The sequence below is a fragment of the Malania oleifera genome, chromosome 11 (assembly GCF_029873635.1).
Source record: "Malania oleifera isolate guangnan ecotype guangnan chromosome 11, ASM2987363v1, whole genome shotgun sequence".
NCBI lineage: Eukaryota > Viridiplantae > Streptophyta > Magnoliopsida > Santalales > Ximeniaceae > Malania > Malania oleifera.
In genome coordinates, this window is record NC_080427.1 from 27,602,013 (window position 1) to 27,626,329 (window position 24,317).

At 36.1% G+C, this 24,317-nt stretch overlaps 1 protein-coding gene across 6 annotated transcripts; it reads right to left on the reverse strand.

Annotated features, from left to right (window-relative positions):
• Positions 1–23,665, reverse strand: LOC131168168 (stomatal closure-related actin-binding protein 1-like). 6 transcript variants are annotated; one of them, XM_058127437.1, is made up of 14 exons: positions 23,615–23,657; positions 23,387–23,457; positions 22,349–22,650; positions 21,910–22,038; positions 19,143–19,235; positions 18,289–18,429; positions 16,328–16,396; positions 15,590–15,673; positions 14,301–14,481; positions 12,218–12,334; positions 11,937–11,995; positions 1,156–1,290; positions 696–845; positions 1–306 (listed from the first exon to the last, which is right to left on the reverse strand). In XM_058127437.1, exons 3-14 carry the CDS (start codon positions 22,631–22,633, stop codon positions 268–270), a joined length of 1,482 nt encoding a protein of 493 aa, XP_057983420.1. In that variant the 5' UTR covers positions 22,634–22,650; positions 23,387–23,457; positions 23,615–23,657; the 3' UTR covers positions 1–267. The 6 variants fall into 6 exon arrangements, with proteins under 6 accessions (XP_057983420.1, XP_057983417.1, XP_057983418.1 ...); XM_058127434.1 differs by having other exon boundaries at positions 18,289–18,432; positions 23,615–23,654; XM_058127435.1 differs by lacking the exon at positions 23,387–23,457 and having other exon boundaries at positions 18,289–18,432; positions 23,615–23,665.
• Positions 23,666–24,317: the final 652 nt, after the last annotated feature.

Here is a 24,317-nt window from a genome sequence, read left to right on the forward strand (position 1 = left end):
TCAGATGCAAATAGATCACTCAACTATTAATTGAACTTTTTACAAGCCCTCTGTTTTGTTTTTTTTACTTTAAAAAAATCGTTACAACCAATGATTAGGCAAACAAAAACCATGCCTAGGAAGGATGCAACCAGATTAGTTGAAGGCCAATTACAATAACAGACACTCGATATATATCCCATTAGAATCACACAATTACAAAATACTCACCCTTGGAATGATTGCACTCAAAATTGCAAAAACAAAAGCAAAAATTAGTTAAGAGGATTAAATCGAAGCTTGATCGTCAGGTCCAGCAAGCGTGACCTGTCATTCAAGAATTTTCCACTTCAGAAAGAAAATAATAACTACAAATGCAGGTTCAATGGAAATATTTGCTGCTGCCCAACACTTGGTGAAAATCAAAATTAGACAAAAAGGTATAGAGCATTAAAGATTTTTTGAGATATTCAAATGAAGCGATTTGAGTTTGAAAGGGCTTAAACGGAGACATGTTTTGTCATAAAATGATTCGGGTTCGAATGGGTTTGAGCAAAAGACATGTTTTGTCATAAAATGAGTTGGGATCAAATGGGGTCAGTATGGCAACCGCACTTTTCTGCGTTGCAGTCTTGGGTAGCTTCACGAGGAAATGATTTTAACAAAAAACATGTATGTTGCAACTCGCCAAAATACAATGCAAGCAAGTTACTTACGTTGCAATCTAAAGCATATCTCCTGGCAAGCATAATGGCTGCATTCCTGTCACGTTCAGACTCAAAAGCTAATACAAATGAGAGTCCCTTCCTTGCTTGCCAAAACAATGCCTTGGCTGCAGCATTTCCACCTCCCCTTGCTCCACACAGCTAGAGGTCAGCAAAGAAAAATAGTAAGTAATGCCTGCTGCAGAAATACTTAGACAGGTCAACCAGAGAAAAACAAAAATGGCATAACAGGTCCAATTGAGAATAAATAGAGAGAGAGAGAGAGAGATGGGGAAAAAAAAAAAAGGCACACTCAAGTCCACCTCCACAGGAAAGAATCTCTGCCTCTCTGTCTCACATTTCAAATGCCAGGAGAAACATAGTGGAGTAATTTGTACTCATGAGATATATAACTGTAAATTAAGTTAACATCCAATTTGTTCTTTGATCTTTAATTAAATAGAACGTGTACCTGCATTGACATGGAATAAGATTCTCTAGCCTTTGTAATCCAGCCCTTAGATAATTTCATCCTCATCTTTCCCACATGAAATATATGAACAGAATGTGACGCATAATCCTGTCCATTCATCTGGGAAATACCCACCTGCAAAAAATATATATATTACCAAAAAAATTGGTGCAATAATCAACATTGTGTAACCTCTAAATTGCAGACTCACCCATAGGAACAAAACTTGTGCAGATGTTAGATCCAGTAGCCTACCATATTTCTTTCTATGTAACCTTGAAGCATTAAGTTGCATTTATTCTGATTCACATGTATATATTCATGAGTTTCTCAAGAGAACTTGCACAATAGGAAACTACGAAATTATAGTCTCTGCCCCATTAAATTTCCCAAAGATGTCAATCATTGCAGTCGCCTTGTATAAAAATAACTACTTTTAACAACTCTTGCATGCCTTGCCTGTGCAGTTGGAGATAAAATTCTCTCAAGTAGGAACCATTGCAAACCTTGATATCTCAATTCAAGGCTGAATGCATTGCTAGCATTGATTTCAGTTCACCTTGCTGGTCCAAGATTAGATAAAGAACAGCTTCAGATGAATCATAATCAAAGAAAATATCACAAAACAAGAAATCACCCAACGGAACCCAAATTACGTCAGGAAAGACTGACAGGAGCTTTACTACTTTAATCTTTGTATTCCCTCTCAGATATTCTCTGGCTTAAGATGAGTAGTGACTTCTCCGTGATAGGAATGGGAGGACATGGTGTATATCAGAGATAATCTAAAAGAACCAAGTGGTGAAGAAATTGCAGAAGCCAGTCATCGTACTTCCTATTTCTGCTTGTCACTAACTCACTATGTCTAAGTTATCTCCATGGAGTAAATTTTTCAGGTAAGTTTGCTTAATTTGGAAATAGAATTCATTGTAACATCTTAAATATTTTGACTCCTACTTAAGCCCCACAGTAATGATCAACAATAGTCTGGGTCTGACACAAGTTAGCTGATTGTGTTTGGGAGCATTAGTTTTGGGCCTTGGATTTGGATTTGCGCAGATTTGAGAGAAACTCAATACAGTTTGATATTATGGCTTGTCCAAGTCCACACAAATCCAAATCTAACATCCCAATTTCATGCTCCCAAATGCAGGGTGAACTTTAGAAGTAGATCAATCGCCATCTTCCATGAGCAAAAGATACATCCTAGTACCAGGGAACCAGATAAGGGCATACCCAGTGTAAGCTATTTGAAGTTGATCCTTGTGTTGCTAACTATGGAAATCTTAAAACTGGAAATATATGGGTATCTGTCATTTAGACAAATCACTTGAACTCCAATTCTTCAAGGAATTGGGCAATGCCGAATTGGGCAATGGCATTGAAATTGAAATCTGGTTGGTATTGAATGTGGTAGGCTTGGTGGCAGAGACAAATTCGTGCAGAACAGCAAAAATGATTACTTGGGAGCCTTGGTGGCTGAGAGATGAGAAGCTGACTGTGACAACATGATGAATATCAAGCCAGTTTTTTTAGAATAATAATAAGTCCATGGTGGCAATAAGATGGCAGAAAGCCAGCAATGGATGCAGTAAGGAACCACCTGTACGTAGTCACCATTACTAAGCTAAAAATGGCTGCTGCAGTGGTCCAGATGAATTGCTAAAGGCACTGATATTTTCAAAGCAATCTTTGGGCCATCAAAAGTGAATGGAGGTGATGCAACTAATGGTTGAAGCTGTTGGCACTCTGGTGGATCTAATGGCATTGCCAGCAGTAAGTTGCTACAGTGATTGTGGGGTTTACCATTTACTTCAATTCTTGTTGCTTTGTGGCAGCTGCTGCGGTTTTATAAGGTTCAAAAAATGATGAAGTGGGAAGCTTTTGAGCAACGGCCAGTATAATTTTGAAGCTTGCTACAATTAAAACTCAAGTCAAATTTGCCTCCCTTCCACTTAGTCAAATACAGGGAAGAATTATATATGAAAACTACATGGAAAATTATATATGAAAACCCTATTACCCCTGAAATAACCTGGTCGAAATGTTGTTAAGAAAAATGCAATGGCCTCAAAAGAGACTGCCCATCACAAAATTCAATTGACAGCTCAAAAATGCCAAAAAAGCCCTTAACTGCTTAACAGTTTTAAGACAATCCTCCAATAAAACCTCAATTTAGGCCACCAAATGGCCTGGACAATGGATCATGAGAGCCACAACAATGGCAAGTAGCTGACTTCCATTCTACATAAACTTCGATAGTCCAACAGCGTCTGAGATGACACCACACAATTATAAAGCTGATGGCCAAGAAGGGCAAACATCGCAACCTCTGGGCTGAGAGTACCATGCGACCACATTTTCAAATAGATCGTCCGCGGGGCTTCCAGCCCCACACGGAAGCCCAAGGACACCCCTCCAGGATGTCAAGAGCCTGCCTCTAAGCTCTCCTTAGGATACCAGAGGGGAGGTAGGTTGTTCACCTGGTATTCCTCCAAAAGTAATGTCTCTGAAGCATTCTTGTTAACATATGAGTAACCAACAAAGGATCTAATAATCATACATCTTCTTGAGAAAGCCACCAAGGCATTGCCCGAAGCCACCACAACGTCATAGAGACATGTCGAAACCATCCCCATGACAACTCCATAATCAAATCCATGTTAACCAAAGTAATGTAACAGTCTTGGGCTCAACTTTGGTGAGGTATTGTCTACTTTGGCCCACTGGCCTCACGGGTTTGTCCTATAGAAGGCCTCACTTAGTTGGGAATCCAAACCATCCTTATAATCCCAAGATCTCCCTAGTACACATCTGATGCGAACTGTGACAGGCTTTTTTGTTCGATCTCTGACGTCCTCACCACATGATAGCACCCCTAGGGTGGCTCTGATATCAAATGTAACGGTCTTGGGCCCAACTTTGGTAAGGTATTGTCGCTTTGACCCACTAGCCTCACGGGTTTGTCCTAAAAAAGGTGCAGGTATTGTCACTTTGACCCACTAGCCTCACGGGTTTGTCCTAAAAAGGTGCCTCACTTAGTTGGTGTCCAAACCATCCTTATAAGCCCAAAATCTCCCTAGTACATATCCGATGTGGAACCGTGACATGCTCCAAGGCAAAACAACTAGCCAAAGCCATGTGTCACGGTCACAAGACTATAAGACCATGACATCTTCCCCCACTCCATCTCATCAACGTCCTAATTGATTAACATGCACAATCTAACTACCAGTAACACTCCAAGAACAAAAATAAAAGGCATTTGAACAACCCAACTCCAAAAATCCAACTCTTCGAAACACCCAAACTCATTTTTGTTTCCACAGGAGACGTGAAACCAATTTGATCCAAAGGTGCTCTCAAAACACATCTCTGAACACAAGGTCCTCATCCCAACTAAGATCAAAACAAAACATCTAACCAGTTAGATTTAGAAATGGATCATGACCACCCTCGAAAAATAGGTAACTATAGGATACCCTAGCCAACATAATTTCTCACATGAATTACTTTTTCAAAATAGGATACAAAGTTAGGATTGAAATGACCATAAACCCAGAAAGGATATTTCTGATAGTGGATGCCTAGAAAGATAAGCCCTCGTAGAAGGATTCTCTGCAAATCCCCAATATTCTCTCATTGAGATGTACAAAGTCGAGGTTTTAGAGAAAGAGCAAATAGTCCCTTGGTTACACAACCTAGGAGCAATCAAATTCTCAACCTACAACACCTCGGACGGTCTCTTAACTGAAACCATTAACATCCTAGATCTAAAGAACCAGCCAGTAGAAGAAGTTACCTTATCCCTACCTAATAGGTTGAGAAATGGAAGCAATTATCTTCCCAGGAGTAGGAGAGATGCACCTCTCAAACCTCTGCCATGTTAATACAAATTTCCAACACAAGTGTCATCTTAAGTAAGGACAGTTACTGGTTAGAATCTTCATCTAACATGGACTTAGGACAAATAATGAATACCTTAGTGGATGCATCTTTCATCAATAATCAGTTGGTAGACAATAACCACAAGACTAGTCTTTTGAACTTGGAAGTTTAAATCCTCAAGGGAAACCCTCATAGAACTCCAAAAAATGACTGAACCTGTTATGAATAAATTAGTGGTAGTATACCCAAGATTTCCCTACCATGGTTTCTTGGGGAAATGCACTTTAATTAAGTGATTACATGGCCTTATTAGACAAGGAAGATTTGCTAGAGCAAACCAATGACTTATAATCAAGACTTTTTCCAAAGTTTAGAGCCTTAGCCAACAGGTCAAAATTTTTCAGAGAAATCCCAAACCAATTAAAGAAGAAAATTCTAAGGAAATAACCAAAAAATTGGCAACCTTAGAAGCTTCTACTCAAAAGCTGATGCTGGCTCAGAGCTCTAACAAATCTTGAAAAAATTGAACAATACCCTTTTAGGAACAACAGAGATCCAAAAGCTCAAAGAGAGAATTGCCAATTCAAAAGAACAATTCAAGAGATTAACCCTACAATATCTGTCTTAGTAGAATTAAATAAAATATAAAACAACATTCAAAGTGTTTAGAAAGGAGAACCATTTAAAGCCAAAGTTCAATTTGGAGCAACTACGCAACCAGCAATCTTTGATTGATTGATTATACAAGCCATCGTCTAGTTCAAAATCAAGAGAGAGGACCAATGTTCATATAAAACATATGATACAATAACCTTTTAAACCTTCCAAAAAATTAATGATGCAGGCAATTTCTCTATTCCAAATATAGAGCAAAAGGTTTCATACAACACCTCTAGAGCTCCAAAAAAGGTATCTCTTAGAATCTACAAATCCATGACCAAGGATCATGCTTGTGAAACAAATATTTTGGTCCATATTTGGGACAAGCAAACTAATCAAACCAGTGGATGGTACGCCTCTCAGCTTTAAAGGTTCTAGTAAAATGGCGAATACACCTCTTACCCTTGAACTTAAACACTTAAGGTTAGAAGACAAAAAGCAACAGGTAACAGGAATTTGGTCAACCAACCAGTACTCAGGGGCCGAATTATCAGAAATCTATACTGACTTCCTGATTAAAGCAGGAAACAGCCAGACAGGAATATAGATGAAGCAGTCACTCTAGATTGCAAAGCCTATGTAGAAATAAGGGAAGGTAGCCAAGGAATAAGTCATAGACTCAAAAGCTATTACTCTTGGAGCCACAAACAGTATCCATACTATGCTAAACATAATGAGTTCACTGCAGAAAACAGGGTGATAGATAAATCAGTGTACCTCAAACCTTCAGAAACCGAAGCCAAGTACCTAACACAGTGATGGAGAACCACCAATGGCGAACTTATATGTTTATATTATAGCTAGGATTTTTATTTGTTTGGGGAAAATCTGGTTATTTTACAAGTTTTGTTAATTTAGGACAATTTTATCTATTTAAAGTACTTTGTGTTCCTGTCCTATATCACAGTCTTTACCAGTAGATGAACTAAGCATAATCCGGTACTTTGTAATCCAGAGAACAAAATCCAGAATGTCAAAGTGAGGCAACAGTGTCTGATTATGTGCTAGAAACTGGTAAAGGAATCACAATAAGATTATAAGACCACAGAAGAGTCAGCACAAGTGATCGAAGATATGCCTTTGGCAAATATCAATAAAATATGGAGCAAGAAGACTTAAGAGGACTAATGAACTATAAGTCAAAGAGGGGGCTACATATACAAAATTGAAACGGAGACTGTTGCTGCAGCAAAATCAGGACCAGCAATGCAAAAATCTGGACCTGAAGGACATGATTTTGAGTAAGGCGGCTGTCCAGACACCACCACTACACTGGAATAAAACGCATGGGAGATTCATGTAAGTGCTCTCTTGTTCCAAGGAGAGGGAGACTGAAGGGAAGCAGATAGCTCCTGGAGACTTCTTCCCAGTCATGAGCAATTAGGTGGAATAAGAGCTCTCATCATTTTGCACAAAACAATAAGCAACTTGACAAAAGTGTCCAGTGGCTTTGGAGAGAAACCGTGATGCCAGCTTTTTGATTCAGGGGCTACAGATTGAAGAAAATGAATCAGAAGAGGAAAGTGATTTTGATTTTGTGCATGTAGATTGAAAATACCATAATATTTGTTATTTAAAAGGAAAAGAGTATACATCAATGTTTCAAAAGGCTCAATTGAGGCTCGCCTTGAGGCTCAGTGCAATTAGGTGGAATAAGAGCTCTCATCATTTTGCACAAAACAATAAGCAACTTGACAAAAGTGTCCAGTGGCTTTGGAGAGAAACCGTGATGCCAGCTTTTTGATTCAGGGGCTACAGATTGAAGAAAATGAATAAGAAGAGGAAAGTGATTTTGATTTTGTGCATGTAGATTGAAAATACCATAATATTTGTTATTTAAAAGGAAAAGAGTATATATCAATGTTTCAAAAGGCTCAATTGAGGCTCGCCTTGAGGCTCAGTCTAAAATATCAAATTCAAAAAAGGTTGACGCATTACACACTGAGGTATACACAATTGTACAAGAAGCACGCCTTTTCTACCTTTTCACTTGAGGCTTACGCATTTTGGGCATGTAATTCTAAAGTTGGATTTGGCTGGGATATTTTAACTACATATTTATATAAAAGGACAACATAATAGAAGTTGATTTATAAAACTCTTGAACATCAAGTTTCCCCAAAAACTGAGTAGCTTCTTAGATATAGAAAATAATTAAACTTTGTGATGTTATAGCTATCTCTTGCCAGAATATACGTAATAAATCAAAGTTAACAATTTTTTAATGGCCAACAAGTTTGTTTTCAAATTATTCTCAAAATGCTTCCGCCTCAATGCCGTAAGTCTTATGCCTCGCCTCTTAAAGGTTAAACCACCTCGCCTTATGCTTTCGCCTGTTAAAACATGGATTGTGTGTGTGTGTGTGTGTGTGTATTCATGTATCCTTGTCGTGCCATATCCTCATTTTTTTCAAATTGTCATATCCCTGTATCAATAGTGTGGCCTATCCGTTAAGGGTGAACAAACGGTCGGTTCGGTGAAATTCGGTTAATTAACCGAATTAACCGAAAATCTCAGTTAACCATTTCCATTAACTGAACCGACCGAATAAGGGCTATTAACCGAACCTCACCCGACCGAATTACCTGTTAGGGTAATTCGGTTAACCGAATTTAACCGAAATTATTTAAAATTAATTATTAAAAACAGAATATACTTATAATTTTTTTACCAATTCTACATCTGCCATTACCCAATATTAAACTGTTTTTCTGGAAATTGATCAATTAAGAATTTTATTCCAATCAAGTGCACACTCCAGCATTCTAATCTCAGAATCCCTCTCGCCCACCCGCTCCAGTCCAGTAAGATCACGCACCTGCACCGCTGCACGCAGACCCCGTCACAGTGTCACTCCAGAGTCCAGAGCCTCGGCGCAGAAACCCTACTACCAGCAGTAGCCCTCCTCGACTCCTCCGCTCTGCCTTTTTTCCCCCATCCCTAACAATTAACAAATTAACATATTAATTGATTTTTGAAATTTAATTAATTATTAAATCGGTTAATCGGTTAACCGAATTTATATTTCCTATTAACCGAACCGAAACCCGATTCACCGAATTTTGGTGAAGCCCAACCAAACCGGCCGACCCAATTTTTTTGCCCAAACCGAACAGACCGATTTCAGTCGGTTAAATCGGTTAATTCGGGTTTCCCCGAATTATGCTCACCCCTACTATCCGTGTCTCATGTTAGTATCAGTGCTTCCAAGGATTTTCAAGTATCAGTGAGAATCTTGACAATTTATTTTTGGATAACTTAGTCTGGTCCTGATGAGGCTTCTGTATTAGAAAAGGCTTCTCATGTTTCTGAAAAGTCCCATTTTTTTTTTTTTTGGAAGGGTCCGTTATTTTAAAATATGAGAAGGTCCAGATTACAGGTTTTCAATTAATTGAGGAAGATTTTAGAGATTTGAAAATTCCTGGTAATACTAAAGCCTACTTTGGTCATCAGTAATGATCAGTCAGTCAGGAAATGAGGGAATGAACAATAACTGCTTATGTAACAATAAGGAATAGGAATGACAGCCATGAATGAGAATGGGCCATGTTTGTACAGATTAGAAATTGGAAGGACAGTCCCACTCAGTTCGTTTTCCTAATCTTTTTGTGTAAAATTACAAATCCTATCCATTGATTTGAAGAACTTCCAAGGTAGTTTCTTCTTCTTTTTGAATTCCTGATTTGAAGATTTTTTTAAAATAAATTTCAGCTTGGAAATTTCAACTGTAGGCATATGGTTTTTTGTGTCGTGTTAAGCCAGCTGTGAAGAGGTGGAGAGCAAAAGGCCATAGGAGACCTCAAAGTCCAAAGCCCTCTCTCTCTCTCTCTCTCCAGACTGGGAGTTCAGAGTTCATAAAATGCTGCAATTTCAAGGATCGATAAGCAAAGAAATGGAGAAGAATAGGACAACAAAAAAACTTGGAATTTTTTACATGCGAATCTGTAAATAGCTAAGGCCTTTTATAGAAAAGAAAATATTTTAAAAAGAACAGAGACCTGCTGCTGATTCTTCTGCCTGCAAGAGAGAGGTGTTGTGAATTGTGTTGGGGAGCCGTGCTGCGCTCTTCAAACCACATAATCTACTACTTTCCCATTCCCTTTTACACCCACCTTCCAGTGGCAATATTCTAATAACTAGTCTTTTATTTCAGGTCATTCCTTACATTTATCCCCATTACAAGTGACCAAAGATCCAAGTCTGAGACTTCAATCCCATTCCAAGTCTTTCATAACCAGTAACCAAACAAGGCCTAAAATTAACAGAGGGTCTTCTTCCCATACATTGCACCTAGGAGGGTGAGTCCTCTGCTCATAATAGAAATAAGGAGAGGACTGAAAGAAGAAATTTGGAATCACGAGATTCATTAAACAAGATGGGTCTACAGCTGGTTTATCCTGGGGCTAACAAAGTCAAAATCGATATTAACGCCCAAAAAAAACAAAAAAAAAAAAAGTTCTAAGAATAGGAATTGGCAGGGAGAAATGGATAATTCAAAGAGTTCAGTTAATTATGGAGGGGCTTTTTAAAAGATGTTTTCTTCATAGGTAATTGGTTATGTTGGTTTTAATGTCTTTATATCTTTTCTGTTTTGAGTAGAGTACACCCATATCTTTTTCTATTAGTAATTCTCTCTTACCTCTACTAAAACTTCTCTTGTTCTCAAGAAAAGTAGACCATATCCATGCTCGTAGCACAAATGTTGTGGCATGGTCACCAAAGGGGAGCCAGGATTGGGAGTTGGAAGAGGTGGGGAGTCTGCTGGAGGTTCTTTATGGCACTAGAATAAACCTTGTTTTGGACAATTGCATTAAATGGCTGGTGAGTAAGAATTCAAAATACACAGTTAAAATTTTTCCATAATCAGATCATCAGAAGCAGCAGCCTTCAGTTCACTAAGAACTGTGTGGAAAGCTAGTACTCCCAAGAAAGCAACAATCTTTGCTTGGGATGCCTCCTGGGAAGCTATTCTCATAGGGTCAACCTGAGAAGAAAAGGTGCATGTGTAGGGCCTATGGGACTCTATTCACCTCCTGCTGCAGTTTTCATTTGCCTGGGAAGTTTGGAGCCTGGCAGTGGATTCGAGTTGATATGAGGTTGTGCCAAATTGAATCCATTCTTTAATCAGAAAAAAACGAGAAAAGAATAGGAGAGCATTCAAAGGAAATGAAATGACTACATATATTGAAAATTCATTCATATACACTTTTTTTTTAAAGTTTGGGAGATTTTACTCAAGATTCAACTTCCTAGATTGAATTTCTGAATCAATAATTTTTACTTTTCCTCTCTTTTTGTATTTGAGTTGGGGACCCTGACAGAGGACTGCTATGCCACCTTTTAGACATTTTTATAACAGGTGTCGGTTTTGGAAATAAGGGATTTTACATTAATTTAGGATTTGGGCAGTATTGTTAGTCTACAAATATAAACCTATGCATGTAAGGAGTTTTTTTTTTTTTTTTTTTTTTTACTCTCTCTCTCTCTTGTTCTTCTTGCCCTTTGTGTCCCTTATCTTCTTTCTCTTCTTTCTCTCTCTTTTCTTTCTTGGTTGTCTTACATCACCCCTTGGTGCCCTTTAAAGCATACTTTACCTATAAAAAAATATGGAAGCTTAAAGGTAAGTTGATAAAGCATATTGCATTTTGTGAAAAAAATATGTAGATAACCATGATCAGAATTTAAACAGAAGACCCTTTAATGCATAAAGTTGCACATACATGGACATGGACATGGACACAAACAAGGGACACTATGGGTTTAGACATATTTCTTGGAAATATTAAATGTTAGTTTGTTTATTTTCTTTTATATTTTTCTGCATTTGGCCTAGTTTATGTGTAATTTACATACACTTCTTAGATGCTTCTAACTTTATTTTTCTCTCTCTACTTCAGCTTCAGTTATCTTTAAAAAAACCATATTGAGGTTCAATTGCATAAACAAAATAAAATGAGAATCTTATCATGACATGTCATTGTTGTGCCTAGAACACATCAAACAAGTTTAAAATGTGTCCAAGAAGTGTCTGATATTTTTTAAATATATATATATATAAACAAAGTTGTGGACACATTACAGATACATGTCTAAGCAAAGTCCAAGAAATGTCAGTGATCAACATGGACTGAATTCCTTTATAGAAGCATTCGTGTGGCATGTACAATGGAGCACCGAAAAAAAAAGGAGATTTACTCGTAAGCTTTGCTAAAAAATAAATAAGGTGAACATACATTGAATTCAGTATTGGGTTTCCGCAAAAGCGTCTCCACAAAACTTCCCAACCCTACAGCTGTAACAAACAGTTGAATTGGCCTTACCTTCCAATACAAACAAGCATAAAAATATAAAGACAAGCATTAAAGCTATAACAAGAAACCAAAATCTGAAATTTTTTATTCAGATCAATTGAGATAACCATAAGGAATGTAAAAAGAGGAAAAAAGAAAAGCACCGTCATGTTTCTATATTAACATGATAGGTTGGACATACAATTTGGATGATCAAAACTAACCAGGATCAATTGGACCGGCAGTCATCAAGGTGATCTTTTGGCCATTTGAAGCAATTTCAACTTGCAAGATACGTCCAACATCCAAGGGCTCTGGAGCATACACTGATTTATTGGCACCTGATAAAGATGAAAGTTGAAAGTTGAACCAATTAATGAAGTAAGATGTATACTAAAAATTGAAACTGCAGGCTCTGAAGCATAAGATGAATTAATAGCGCCCAATGATGCAAAAATTGAAACCATTTAAGACATGAAAATATATATATTGCCTTTTCATGGGAACAACAAAAGCACATCATATTTGAATCCAGAAGCAAACCGTTTAGGGTTTTGCTTCAATATTTAGAAATTGCAGCAACACCATAGATATTATATTTTCAGTCACTATATATTATATTTAGTGAAAATAAGCACGCATCAGAACTATGGTTGAACCTAAGACCTGCTCATGTTAATAATATGCTTGAATTGCCAAAATAAATAAATGACTACCATTATATAATTATTAATAAGAAGAAAACATACAGAACAGAAAATTTTTTAGAGACCCAGTTTTTTTTTTTTTTTTTTTTTTTATAGAATAGACCACTTTTCTTTTCCAAAGAAAGCACTGAAGTTTTTTAACAAATGATTGCGACATCTGATAAACCCATTTTCTTTTCCATTTTTCCTCTTTTATTCAGTGACAAATGGAAGCTAGGTCAAGTAGAGAAGTTTATCAATTCAATAAGGAATATCTTCACTCAGTGCATCTTGCTTAGCTGTGGAAAATCATTTGCCTAGATCAACCAATGTATCATTTGGTATTTTATGCCCTCCAGATGCAGGGACCTACAAGCAGACTTATTAACTCATTTGTAGCAATAGAGGGAAAGTATATGATAAATTCAAGTAAGTCAAGCATAGCAGTTTCCAATGCACAAGGCTGGTTGTTTCTAGGTCAAAATATAGAAGCAAGGCTATTTAATTCATTTGTAACAAGACAGAAAACAGATGATAAATTCAAGTAGATCACAACATACAGGCTCCCAGTATACAAGGCTGATTACCTCCAAGTCAAAAATTAGGGGCAATAGTAATAAAGCCCAAGAATAAATCACAATTCAGGAAATGTGTCGAACTGCCAACTTCCAAGTTCATTCCAGAAAACTAAAAAAAACAAAAAAAGAAACAAAACAAACGGGAGATAAATGAAGGCACATGTGACAAACAAAACATTTTATCATATTGACACTAAACATAATAATTTTCTTTTAAATTATTTTAAATTGAATGATTGCTGGTATTAGTTATGTCTATTTTAGATATCAATGGAAAATATAATTTTGGTAACCTACTATTGCTAGGCCTAGCACAAGAACTAGGTGATCATTCCTCCGCAAAACATTAATCAAAATTAGCATCAATATTTATCACTACATTGAATTGTTTGCAACTCTTTCTCCAGTTCTAACCAAGTTAATTTGCAAGCAAACATAAATAATCATGAATCCATTAATGCAAGACAATGACAGTGATGAAATGCATAGTATAGTTATATTAGCAGGACTGACTCAGGCGCAGTCCCCCCCCCCCCCCTGGTGCTTTTTAAAAGGACCTTTTAAAAAGGAGCTTACTAAAAGTATTTTTAAAATTGTTTGAACCCTGTGAAAAAGGAGCTATTAGAAAGAGAGCTAACTTTGAGCATTTGGTAAAAAAGTTGTAAGATGTCTAAAAGTAATTAAAATGTGACTAAAATGGATATGTACTTTTAGGAAATGTAATTAAATGCTTTGATAGTTTTGTAATATTTGAAAAACAAATTAAAGACAACAATGGAATAGAATATTTTGTTGTAGAAAAAGCTAGCTTTTAGCTTTTAAAAGCTTCATATCTGTTAACTTCTAAAAGCTCCCCAAAAAGGGCTAAAAGCTGGCATTTAAAAGAATAGGTCAAAAGAGAGCATGAAAAAGAAAGTGTTAATATACTTAAATGTACTAGTGTCATAAAACTTGAATGTCTTCCATAAAACTTAAGTACAACTCATTTAACTAAAACACAAAATGTCAATCACATATAGATGGAGGTTAACAGAATAAAACACCTGAAATGCACTCCCTTTTGCTATCATCAGATGATACACGATACCATTGAAAAGAACAACGTGAAAGCTCAGGAGCCATATCCAAGCAAGGTTGAAGTCGTAGACATGAACCTAAAGTTTCAGAACCATCTAACTTATATAGATGGGATCTACACTCCACAGCTCTCTTGCTTATTGCAATCTGGAAAAACATAAATGGCATCAGTTTGTACAGGAATCAGTACACGACCAAAGCTCTGGCCTATATATTCGTTACTGACCTGGTGTGATTGAGCAACTGTGTGTGCGTGTTTCCATCTCAAAGAACTTTTTTTAATAAACAAAGAATCATATTAAGAGAGAGAGAGAGAGAGGGAGAGAGAGAATAAGCAAAGATTATTAAGAAATGACACTCAACTGTACAAGCACACAAAAAGTAAGAGATGAGATACCAAAAGGACCAAGGGCCTACAAGGCTAGGCTAGAACCACCCATAAGAAAAGTTTATCCAGAAAACACATATAGTCCTAGCTAGTCAACATCACACATTGATAAAATAAAATCACATCTGTGGATCCTATGTCTCCATATTCTAGCATTCTAAGTTTATGGGTAGAATTTTCAGCTGCTAAGCCTGTACAAGTACCAGTCTACCACCTCAAATGTGGACACAGATTGGACAACAAAAAGGAGCCAAAGGAAGAAGAAACAAAGAATACACCTAGTAAATAAGAAAAGAGACCAAATAGAGCCATATAACAAACTATGGCGATAGTTGGATACAAATTGACCAGAAAAAATTAAGGAATTACAACAAAACAAAAACAGGGACAGAGTACTGAGAAAAAGTAAAGGGTGGTGACTTGAATGTCTAGAAACTACAAAATGAAACTGGCAGAGAGTGTTATTGGGTGGACAGAAAGGCAGAGGAAATCCTGATAAGGGCAGAATAGAAGTATGGTGCGAAGTATACGACGGCAGCATGATATATACTGAGGTAAATATTCAGAAGAAAAAATTAAACTACTTATATAAATAAGGGGAAACTTATTTTGGAAACTTCATAAATAATGGACTAACAAATTTCAGGAAAAATAGACTACACATGGAAAGTAGACACGATCAATATTCACTTTTATCTTAGTTTCAAGAAAGAGAAAGCATTAGATGGAAAATGTTATAATCTAAGTTACCCAACTTTCAAAATCAAAAATGTTGACTTACAGAGTAAATTAAAAATTCATAACAAATATCTGTGGAAAAATACTGATTTAATTTATTATTTTTTTTTAAAAAAGGTAGATTTCAACCTCTTTCTGAAGCTTAACCGAAAATATGGACTTCTCTCGAATTTGCAATCTGAGTGCACGAAGCTCGTGTTCCATGTCCATCACCTACAAAACATTATGCTGCAGTCACTCGTAATCAAATGAGTATTTCATCAAAACTAAGTAGTTGACATCCAAAAATATGTACACCAAACAACTCTACAAACATAAGGGGGGAAATCTGCATATAGTATCAACAATGAGAAAATTTGCAAAGAACCCAAAAATAAAAATGTTTTTGACTGCAACAAGTTGACGAGTTTATAGGAACAATGCCAGCTATGCTGAGGCTAAAGACTGATGCCATGTTTTATAAGACCACAGAATCATCAGCAGAAATTAATAAGTGATAATATAAAATGGAAGTAAAGGAATACACAATTGGATTGCTGGTTAAGGCAACAAAGCTAAGACTACGTCCACGTTGCCTCAGAACGAAGATTGTCCCTAGTACCGAGACCAACAAATAACTATCATATTCATCACCATCAAAATTTGCTGCCGAAGACTTAAAAGACCATATATGGAATCAGGTATTAAGACTTAGAGAGGAAAATTACCCTTCTGCCAAGAAGAAAGTGACATGAATTTTATATGATAATGCATAAAGCTGATCATTTGTGTTAGAAACAGCATTAAAAAAAACCACAACTGTTTTAAATGAATATATCATGTGGTATATGTTTCAATAAAATTATATAACCCTATATCTTAACACACCTTGCATGGCTGATGCAACATTTTAATTCTTCTAGCCTCTTGAACCTCTCCCATCATTTCCTCCAAGTCCTGACAATATGGAACATCAAATTGAAGACCATAAATCTCTCCTAAATTCTACTTAAAAGAACAAGGCTGCACATCATGAATTATAAAATGTAAAGCATTAAAAATTTAGCTGCACATCATGAATTATAAAATGTAAAGTATTAAAAATTTAAAACATACTGCCACATCAATTAGATGTAAGGCAGACAAATACTGAGGCTTTTCAAAAGAGCAGGAGGATTTAAAGAACTTGAAAATATAAATAAAACCCAAAGACAAATATCTGAGAAGTATACATTCAAAAAATTGAAGCAGATGAATTTAGTGCACACGTATTTTTCCAAGTATGCTCACATCTATGAGTTTTCAAATGAAAATTATTATGTAAATTATGATAAATGTACATAAGAAAATATAGTTGCATTCCTACCAAAGCTTAATGCTGTATCAATTCCCACAAATACACCACAACATAGTAAAAGAAAAGGGCTACCAATGGAAGAGACCAGAAAATGCCAAAATATCGTAGCTCATGCCATAAAATGGTCTTGAAGTATATTATTATCATATCTAATATCTTTGTTTGATAACTTGAATTAAATGCTGGGAAAATTAAAAACCTCCCAAAAAATATAAAACAAGAAAAAAGCAACTAAAATTCAAGAACCAAAGGAAGAATCAAATGAACTAGGTCTCAAGTTCCTAATATAAGGAATCTAGAATTTTTTTTAATTACACTTCAAAATTCAAAAAATGACTTCTAATTTATGGTTTAAGTTTTTTAGTTTAAACTAGCAACCCTTTTAGGTTATATATATTTTTTCTATTATTTTATCAATAAAGAGATTCTAATAAATATGGGTGATGGAGAATCCCCAAAGGAGAACTTTAGATGTTCATATTGTAACTAGATTGTTATATTTAGTTTGATAAAAATAATTATTTTAAAATTTTAGTTTATTTAGGTTTATTTTGGGTATTTAAGTACTTTGGACTTATTTTGTAATTCCTTGTCTTGTTGGGGCTCTTCTGTTTCCTCTCTCTGTCTCTCTACCGCCGTAGGTTCCCCTTTCTGCCTCTTCTTCCTCCTCCTTTCTTCTTCCTCTTCCTCTCTCATTTCTGTTATGTTCTGGTTCTGACATTCTGTCCTCCTCCTCCTGCTGCTGTCTTACCTTCTCTTCTTATAATTTTTTCCCCTAATTCTCTCAATTCTCTCTCTACCTCTGAATTCTCATGTTTGTCCTACATAACAGGGTCTCCATTCAGTGTTCACTAATGCATAACGTAGAATCGTATCCTCTTAAAACTCAATTTCCAGTTGAGTTTTCAGTATTTAAAAAAGTGGTCACTGTGTTCTACTATTCAAGTATATTCACATTATCAAGAAATTGAGTGGCAGGAAAAGAATATATATATATATAGGATGCATTTCACCAAGATAAGAGTTACTTTGCAAGATCTGCTCTCTTTCTTGATACTGTGTAATGGGCACAGTATTTGACTAATATTTCACTGTTTCAGGACTCTTCAGGTCATCATCAATGTTCTTTCTTTATAGAATTTCACTCAATCAGCCGGAGTATGTCTCTGAATGTGAGTTGGGCCACAGGTTGTGGTGCACCCTCATCAGCTCATGTTATTTAGAGTGGGAACACAGAAAATAACTATTATTATTATTTGAGACTGCAGGAGGTCAAATAATATCTTGTTTTCAAACCTATGAAATGAAGTTTTTGTCAAAAACCCTATAGGCTATTTCCTACACAAACAGCGTTTATCCTCGTAGATCGTATCAGGATGTATGCACAAGCACTTATGTCTGAAATAAAATTTTCACTCAGAAAAGGTGTATCTAAATTTGCTTCTGTTCATTTTTAGAATCAGTTGAAAGAAATCAAATAAGCCAAAATAACCTGCTTTCCAGAAGTATGAGAATTCTTCTCCTGTTCAGCTAGGGCCTCTCCAAACCTCTGCACCACTGCTCTAGCACTCTGAATTTCAGCACAAGCAAAAGATCTTTCTTGGCTAACCAATTTTTTGGCATCTTCTGAAGCCTGCTGATCAAAAAATGAATTTAGCTCCTCACATACAAAATAAACATGGTTAAAAATTGAATATGAAAGAAATCAGAGAAGGGGACTAAGTTGTTTAAAATAAAGCAATACCAAGTAAAAAAAATACAACAACAACAGTTACAATAACATCATGAAACATATTAGCATATTACTATGCCTTAATATAGCTGAGACAGCATGTTAATAAGCTGGGCTTGGCTAGAAACAGAGAGATTTCTCACACAATAAAGAACTATTATTAGTTTTTAAATGCAGTCAACCAAGGAAAAAATCAATTGCTAGGGTTAAACATTAATCATTGAATGAAAAATAATTGCTAATTGTGTATTATGATTCCATGTGATGCTTTCTTCACAACTCCATGCCAAACAAAAATATTCAAAATAGGTAAGTATTGTTCTAAAATTTGTTGGCCTTCAGTAGCCATGACTAAATAGTCTTCTGCATAGAGGAATAGGTTAGGCTGAACCACCATTCTATCACATTATTGGACTTGGGTGGCCCCTAGTAAACTAGTTCCATACAGGCATACATAAAGTCATAAACACTCAGCCCAGCATGGCTCTAGATTACTTATGCATGTCTAACAATTCAATAACTACGGGTCCTTAAGAATCTCTAGTCTAGAGATTATTAAGGAAATGGCAGTTAGCAAAGATTTTATGAGAAAATGTAAAATTCCATGAAATAACCTGCTTGAGAAAGTTCGCTAGCTTTTTGACCTCAAACTTCTCTTGAATTAACTCTCCTTCTCTTTGGGTTAACTTGACTGCTAAAGCTTCTACCTGCATATTTTAAGAAACTTATCTTAATGAATGTGGAGCATAGTCATACATGCGTGCATGTATTTATGATCCATGCATGTATGTAGGAATGTAGATATAAGGGCAGATGAGCTAGTGTCTAGATGTCTGTTTCGTAAGTGCAGGGACAACCTACAGCAACAAAAAGGGAAATACACAACAAAGTATGCAAAATGTATCTAATTCAAACATCCTTTACCAATAAGTGTCTTTAATAGAATGCTTGACAAAAAATACCCCACATCCACACATTAAAGTAACATGTCAGCAAGAATATGTGAAATGCTCAAACCCTATTGGAAACCAAAGGTGCCAGCATGGCTAAATATGTTACATGTACATATGAGGGAAGATTAGTCCACAAGTTTCAAACAAATCCTACGTTGATCACTTGCCTGCCTAGCAAGAAAGAAACACATTACTAGGAAAAAAAAAATGTTTCAAACATATCCTTTGTTGATCACACGCATAGCAAGAGGGAAACACATTCCTAGCTCATTTAAACCCCCTACGAGACTTCTTTAACCAATGGCATGTTCCATAAATATGTCAAAATGTAGTGCCCATGAACATATATTTTACCCAGGCACTTCACTTTTTTAGATCCCTCGTCATAAAATAGGGCATATTAGAAGAACTGGATTACAGGGATGCACCACATCAGGAATCTATATGCAAGTCCATAACAACTATAATCAATTAAAAACCTGGTATAATTTTGCTTCTTCATATTAAAATGGCACTATGTGCACATGTTACAAAATCCATTTGGAGAAGAGAGAGAGAGAGAGATTGTAGCAAGCAAAACTACAGTTGGCACACAATTAAGAATGCCGAAGTCAATTAAGATTTGCTGAGGGCATGGATGCCAGTATGTACAAGAGGATAGCATGCTTCATCCAATGGCCAAAAGCATGTTCATGATAAGGCAAGGTTTTGCTACACATCTTAGTATGGATCTTTGATCTATCATTAAGCTTAAAATACAAGATCAAGAACACTATTACACTCCTATGCAATTACTACTACATATGATTTATACTTCTAGGAGATGAAAAAATAGGAAAAAAATACAAGAAAAAATATAAATCTTCCTGAAATGTGGTCATGAACATAATTGTTCAGTGTTATCAAGAGAACATGATAGAAAATTAGAAATAAAAGTTCATTTCCCATTTTTTGAGTTGGCATATGTGAGAACAATGGACTATAGGGTATCTACTCTTGATTCTCAAAACAATGAGGATTATTAAAGTTCATCAATTTTTTTTATCTTAAAGAAAATATAGAAAAAGTCATATTCTAGAGAAAGAGGTGACTCCAATTTATGCCAAAGATAAGAGCATTAGTGTACATGACCAAGGGATTTTAGATTCGGCCGCTACATTATGAGATGGGAAGGATGAGTTAGGGACTAAATCGGTTTCTTTCTCCAAACTAATGCCAGCCTTAATAAATGCCAATTAAATTCAAATTTTGAAGACAATGAGAGCCAATGATCCTGTTGAATGCCCAAAATCCTCATCTAATTACATGTGAAGCCTGAAGCCATCTTAGCAACATGGTTTTAAATCGCAGTTGTAGGTAGCGTAACGTAACGGTAACGGGTGTAACAGGAAGCAGGAGTAGCGAATGTTACATAACGGGAAGCGACTGTAACGGCCGTGAATTTTTTTGAAGCACGCACAACCTTGTGCATATTTGCATACTTGCATGTTTTAAGCTTTTAGCCCTTCTTAGAAAGAGTTTTAGTGTATTTTGAATCCTTTAGTTTGAGTAACTAAGTTATTTGGTAAGGGCAACAAGTTTACATTTGTTTTAAAGCAACATTGATAGAAAAATTAGGGGTGTGTGTGTGTGTATGTGTACTTATACTTCTCATTGTTCTTATCTGCGATAAATTCTTGTGTGCTAAATTAATTAATAGAACAAAATACATTATACACTCCATTAATCTATTAGATACATAATACATACGAATAATACAAATATAAAATAGCTACAAAAGAAAGAAGGTTGAAGTTGAAAAATATAGAACATAAATATCACATTACTAATATTATCAAAATAAAATATTTTCCTAACAAGTTAGTATTTTGAAATTGTTAATTAATGCACCTATTGTGAGTATTTAAAGAAATAGTAAATTTTGTATCATTGTCATCCTCATTATAATCATCTCCCCCTCTCGCCACATGGTATATTGAGAATGATTTATGAAAGAAAGGGAAAAAGTGAGAAGAAGAAATAACAAATAAAATAATTTTTTGGTGTAACAATCCTGTAGCAGTTACGTAATGGCCGTAGCGGCCTTTACGTAACAGTTGCAGTCCGTAACAGCCGCTACGGCCGTGATTTTTCTTCCCACCAATTTCGCAATGTGTAACGGTATCAGTAACCTAAAAAGCCGTTACGTAACAGCGTTACGTAACGGTTGCGGCCGTTATTTAAAACCATGCTTAGCAATGAAAAGTGAGGTTTCTACAGTACAATGTACAGCATGGCAACAAAATTTAGATAGCAGAATGTATCGGAAAGTAAATGGCATTCCATTAAACATTGCAATGACAGACAAGTAAACCGGAAAACCAACACAGATATCATCTAAGATTGAATGGAGAAACTAACTGATCAGGAAGTAAACAAACCAACTAACCATAGAGATAGCTTTCTCCACATCCTCCTTATTTCGACCTGCCAAGTGACCTTTAATTGATTCCAGTGCATCTCTAAGCTTCTTTAAAAGAACGTGCCCTTCCAAAGATGCAGCCTCTCTAAGTCTTGCCTGATTTCCAAGAGCAAATTTTCACTTGTTTATCTATTCTCATTTGAATTTAGTGACCTTCAAAAATTAAGAGGATGGGAGAATTAAATGGGAGAATGTGTGTGTGTCGGCATGTGTTTTGTGTCAAGAAACCAGGGTTTCGATTGTAAGATGAAACAACACAATGACCTATGTTTTAACACAAGGAATGGTTTTCATAGGATTAAATGACTTCCTCAACAATCTCAAATGTATAAATATACAGTAAAGAACAACAAAAACAGCATTGTTCCAGAGGAAAACAAGAAAAACGAAAATATAAGTTTGGAACCTCGTCAGACAACTTAGCAGCAGCAGCTAAGTTTTTGTCAAATTTACTGGCAAGGTCACGAACAGAAAGACGCTTTTGCTGCTCAGACAGTTGGGTAGTTTCCTGGGCAACAACCTCCTTCAGAGATGGACCTTTGGCGTCCTCTTTTACCTCCTCCAAAATCTGATTGTTAGGTCCTATTTTATATTTTGGAAACTGATCAGAAGCAAAGCTCACATCTGCCGAAACTGGCAGAACTGCCTCCATTTGCATCTGATCTGCAAACTCTGGGCTTATCTTCGTCATTGATTCAATTTATACTTCTGTACATCAAAAGCAAGATAAGGCAAACAAAAGCAAGAAATCAAATGTCCGAGTTATCAAGTTTCTCATTTTACTAATTCGCTGCAATTTTAATATAACTACTATATCAAAATCCGCACTTAAGATGTAGCAGATCATTTTCATTATAAGCCAAATATTTCTCCACCAGAGCTGGACAAAGCCTCTATCAACGCAGTGATTTCATCCAGTTTAACATATTCTTAACGGATTCAACAATAAAAAATAATAAAAAGAAAACGTTACATAAATATACAATTGGGATCAAATCAACGAATTAGTACTTCTAGATTTAATATTTAAAGAGAGAAGTGCACCTTCCACCAATTTGATTTCAAATATTTGTGCTTATTGCTAAATGCAGTTATCACACGCCAACCCTTCAACTACATTCCAACAATTTCAGAGTTAAACTTCTTAATTTCCAACTAAGTGTTCACCAACCTACAGAAATTTTTTCCTAAAAATAAAAAATCTTTCCAACAATTGCTGACCCTTTTGACAATATATCTTATAACACTCATATGCATTAAACTCCAGAAAAACCCAGTTCTGGGAATCATCAAAAAGTCGCGAATAACTGAAAATTCACAAAACTAAAGTCATCCCAGCACAAGACCATCAAAACGAACCCTAATCTTTGGGTCAAAAACAAATTACGAGAACCCAGAAAAAAGATAATAAAGAACGAAACTAAGAAGGAGAAATGGCACTTACAAATTATGAAACAATGTGGGTAGAAGAAAGCACATTATAAAAACTGGTACATCCTTTTATATTCTCCCCAACTTGCCATTGCACAGAAGAGAGAGAGAGAGAGAGGGAGGATGGTAACAGGTGAGCAGAAGAGTAAGAGAAGAAGAATCTAAGGTATTTGCTTTAAAAAAGCAAAGAGAAGAGCAAGAGAGAAGGGGAAAAGGAAAAGCCTTGGCCTCGAGTACTGACCTCGCTGTCTCCTCCAGCACCAACTTGCGTTTCCAAATGCATCATTGTAATTCAGCGAAAAGCTTTCGTTAGAATAGTAAAATGGGATCCCCGCTCTTTCCACGCGCCCGCACCCACTCTCCTTCTCGCGCTTTCGAATGCCACGGCGGCGCGTGTCACAGCGCGAGTGGGGATTCTGATCCCCGACGTGGAGCCCTTTCATTTCCCGGGCCGCCCTTCGCGGGCAATGCGGGTGTCCAGAGGATCCGCTTTTGCCCCTGTTTTGGGCTTATATTACGGAAATACCATTGAATGGAGTGTAGAACGGATTGATCAACTCTTGTTTTAATTTTTTGGTGACCTAACGATCCAGTTAACGGTAACATGCGCACGAGCGTGTCACGTGCGTGGTGATTTCATGCTGTAGAAAAAAACCCGGTCATTGGTCAACCTTGCCAGAGTCATATTTTTTTCCTTTTTCTTTTTTTTTTATTTTTTTTTACACTGTCAGTGACATGAATTTGATATGATAATTTTAAAAAAAAACATTGCTATGCTGTTTGGCACGTGGGGCACGAGCTTTTACATTAAGTTAAAAAATTAGAAATCTTTTATCATTTTTAAATTATATTTTATTTTTGAGCATTTGTTATATTTAAATTCATATTTTTTCAATTTAAATTTAGCATATGCGAAAATACTCCTAAACATATTGTGATTTATA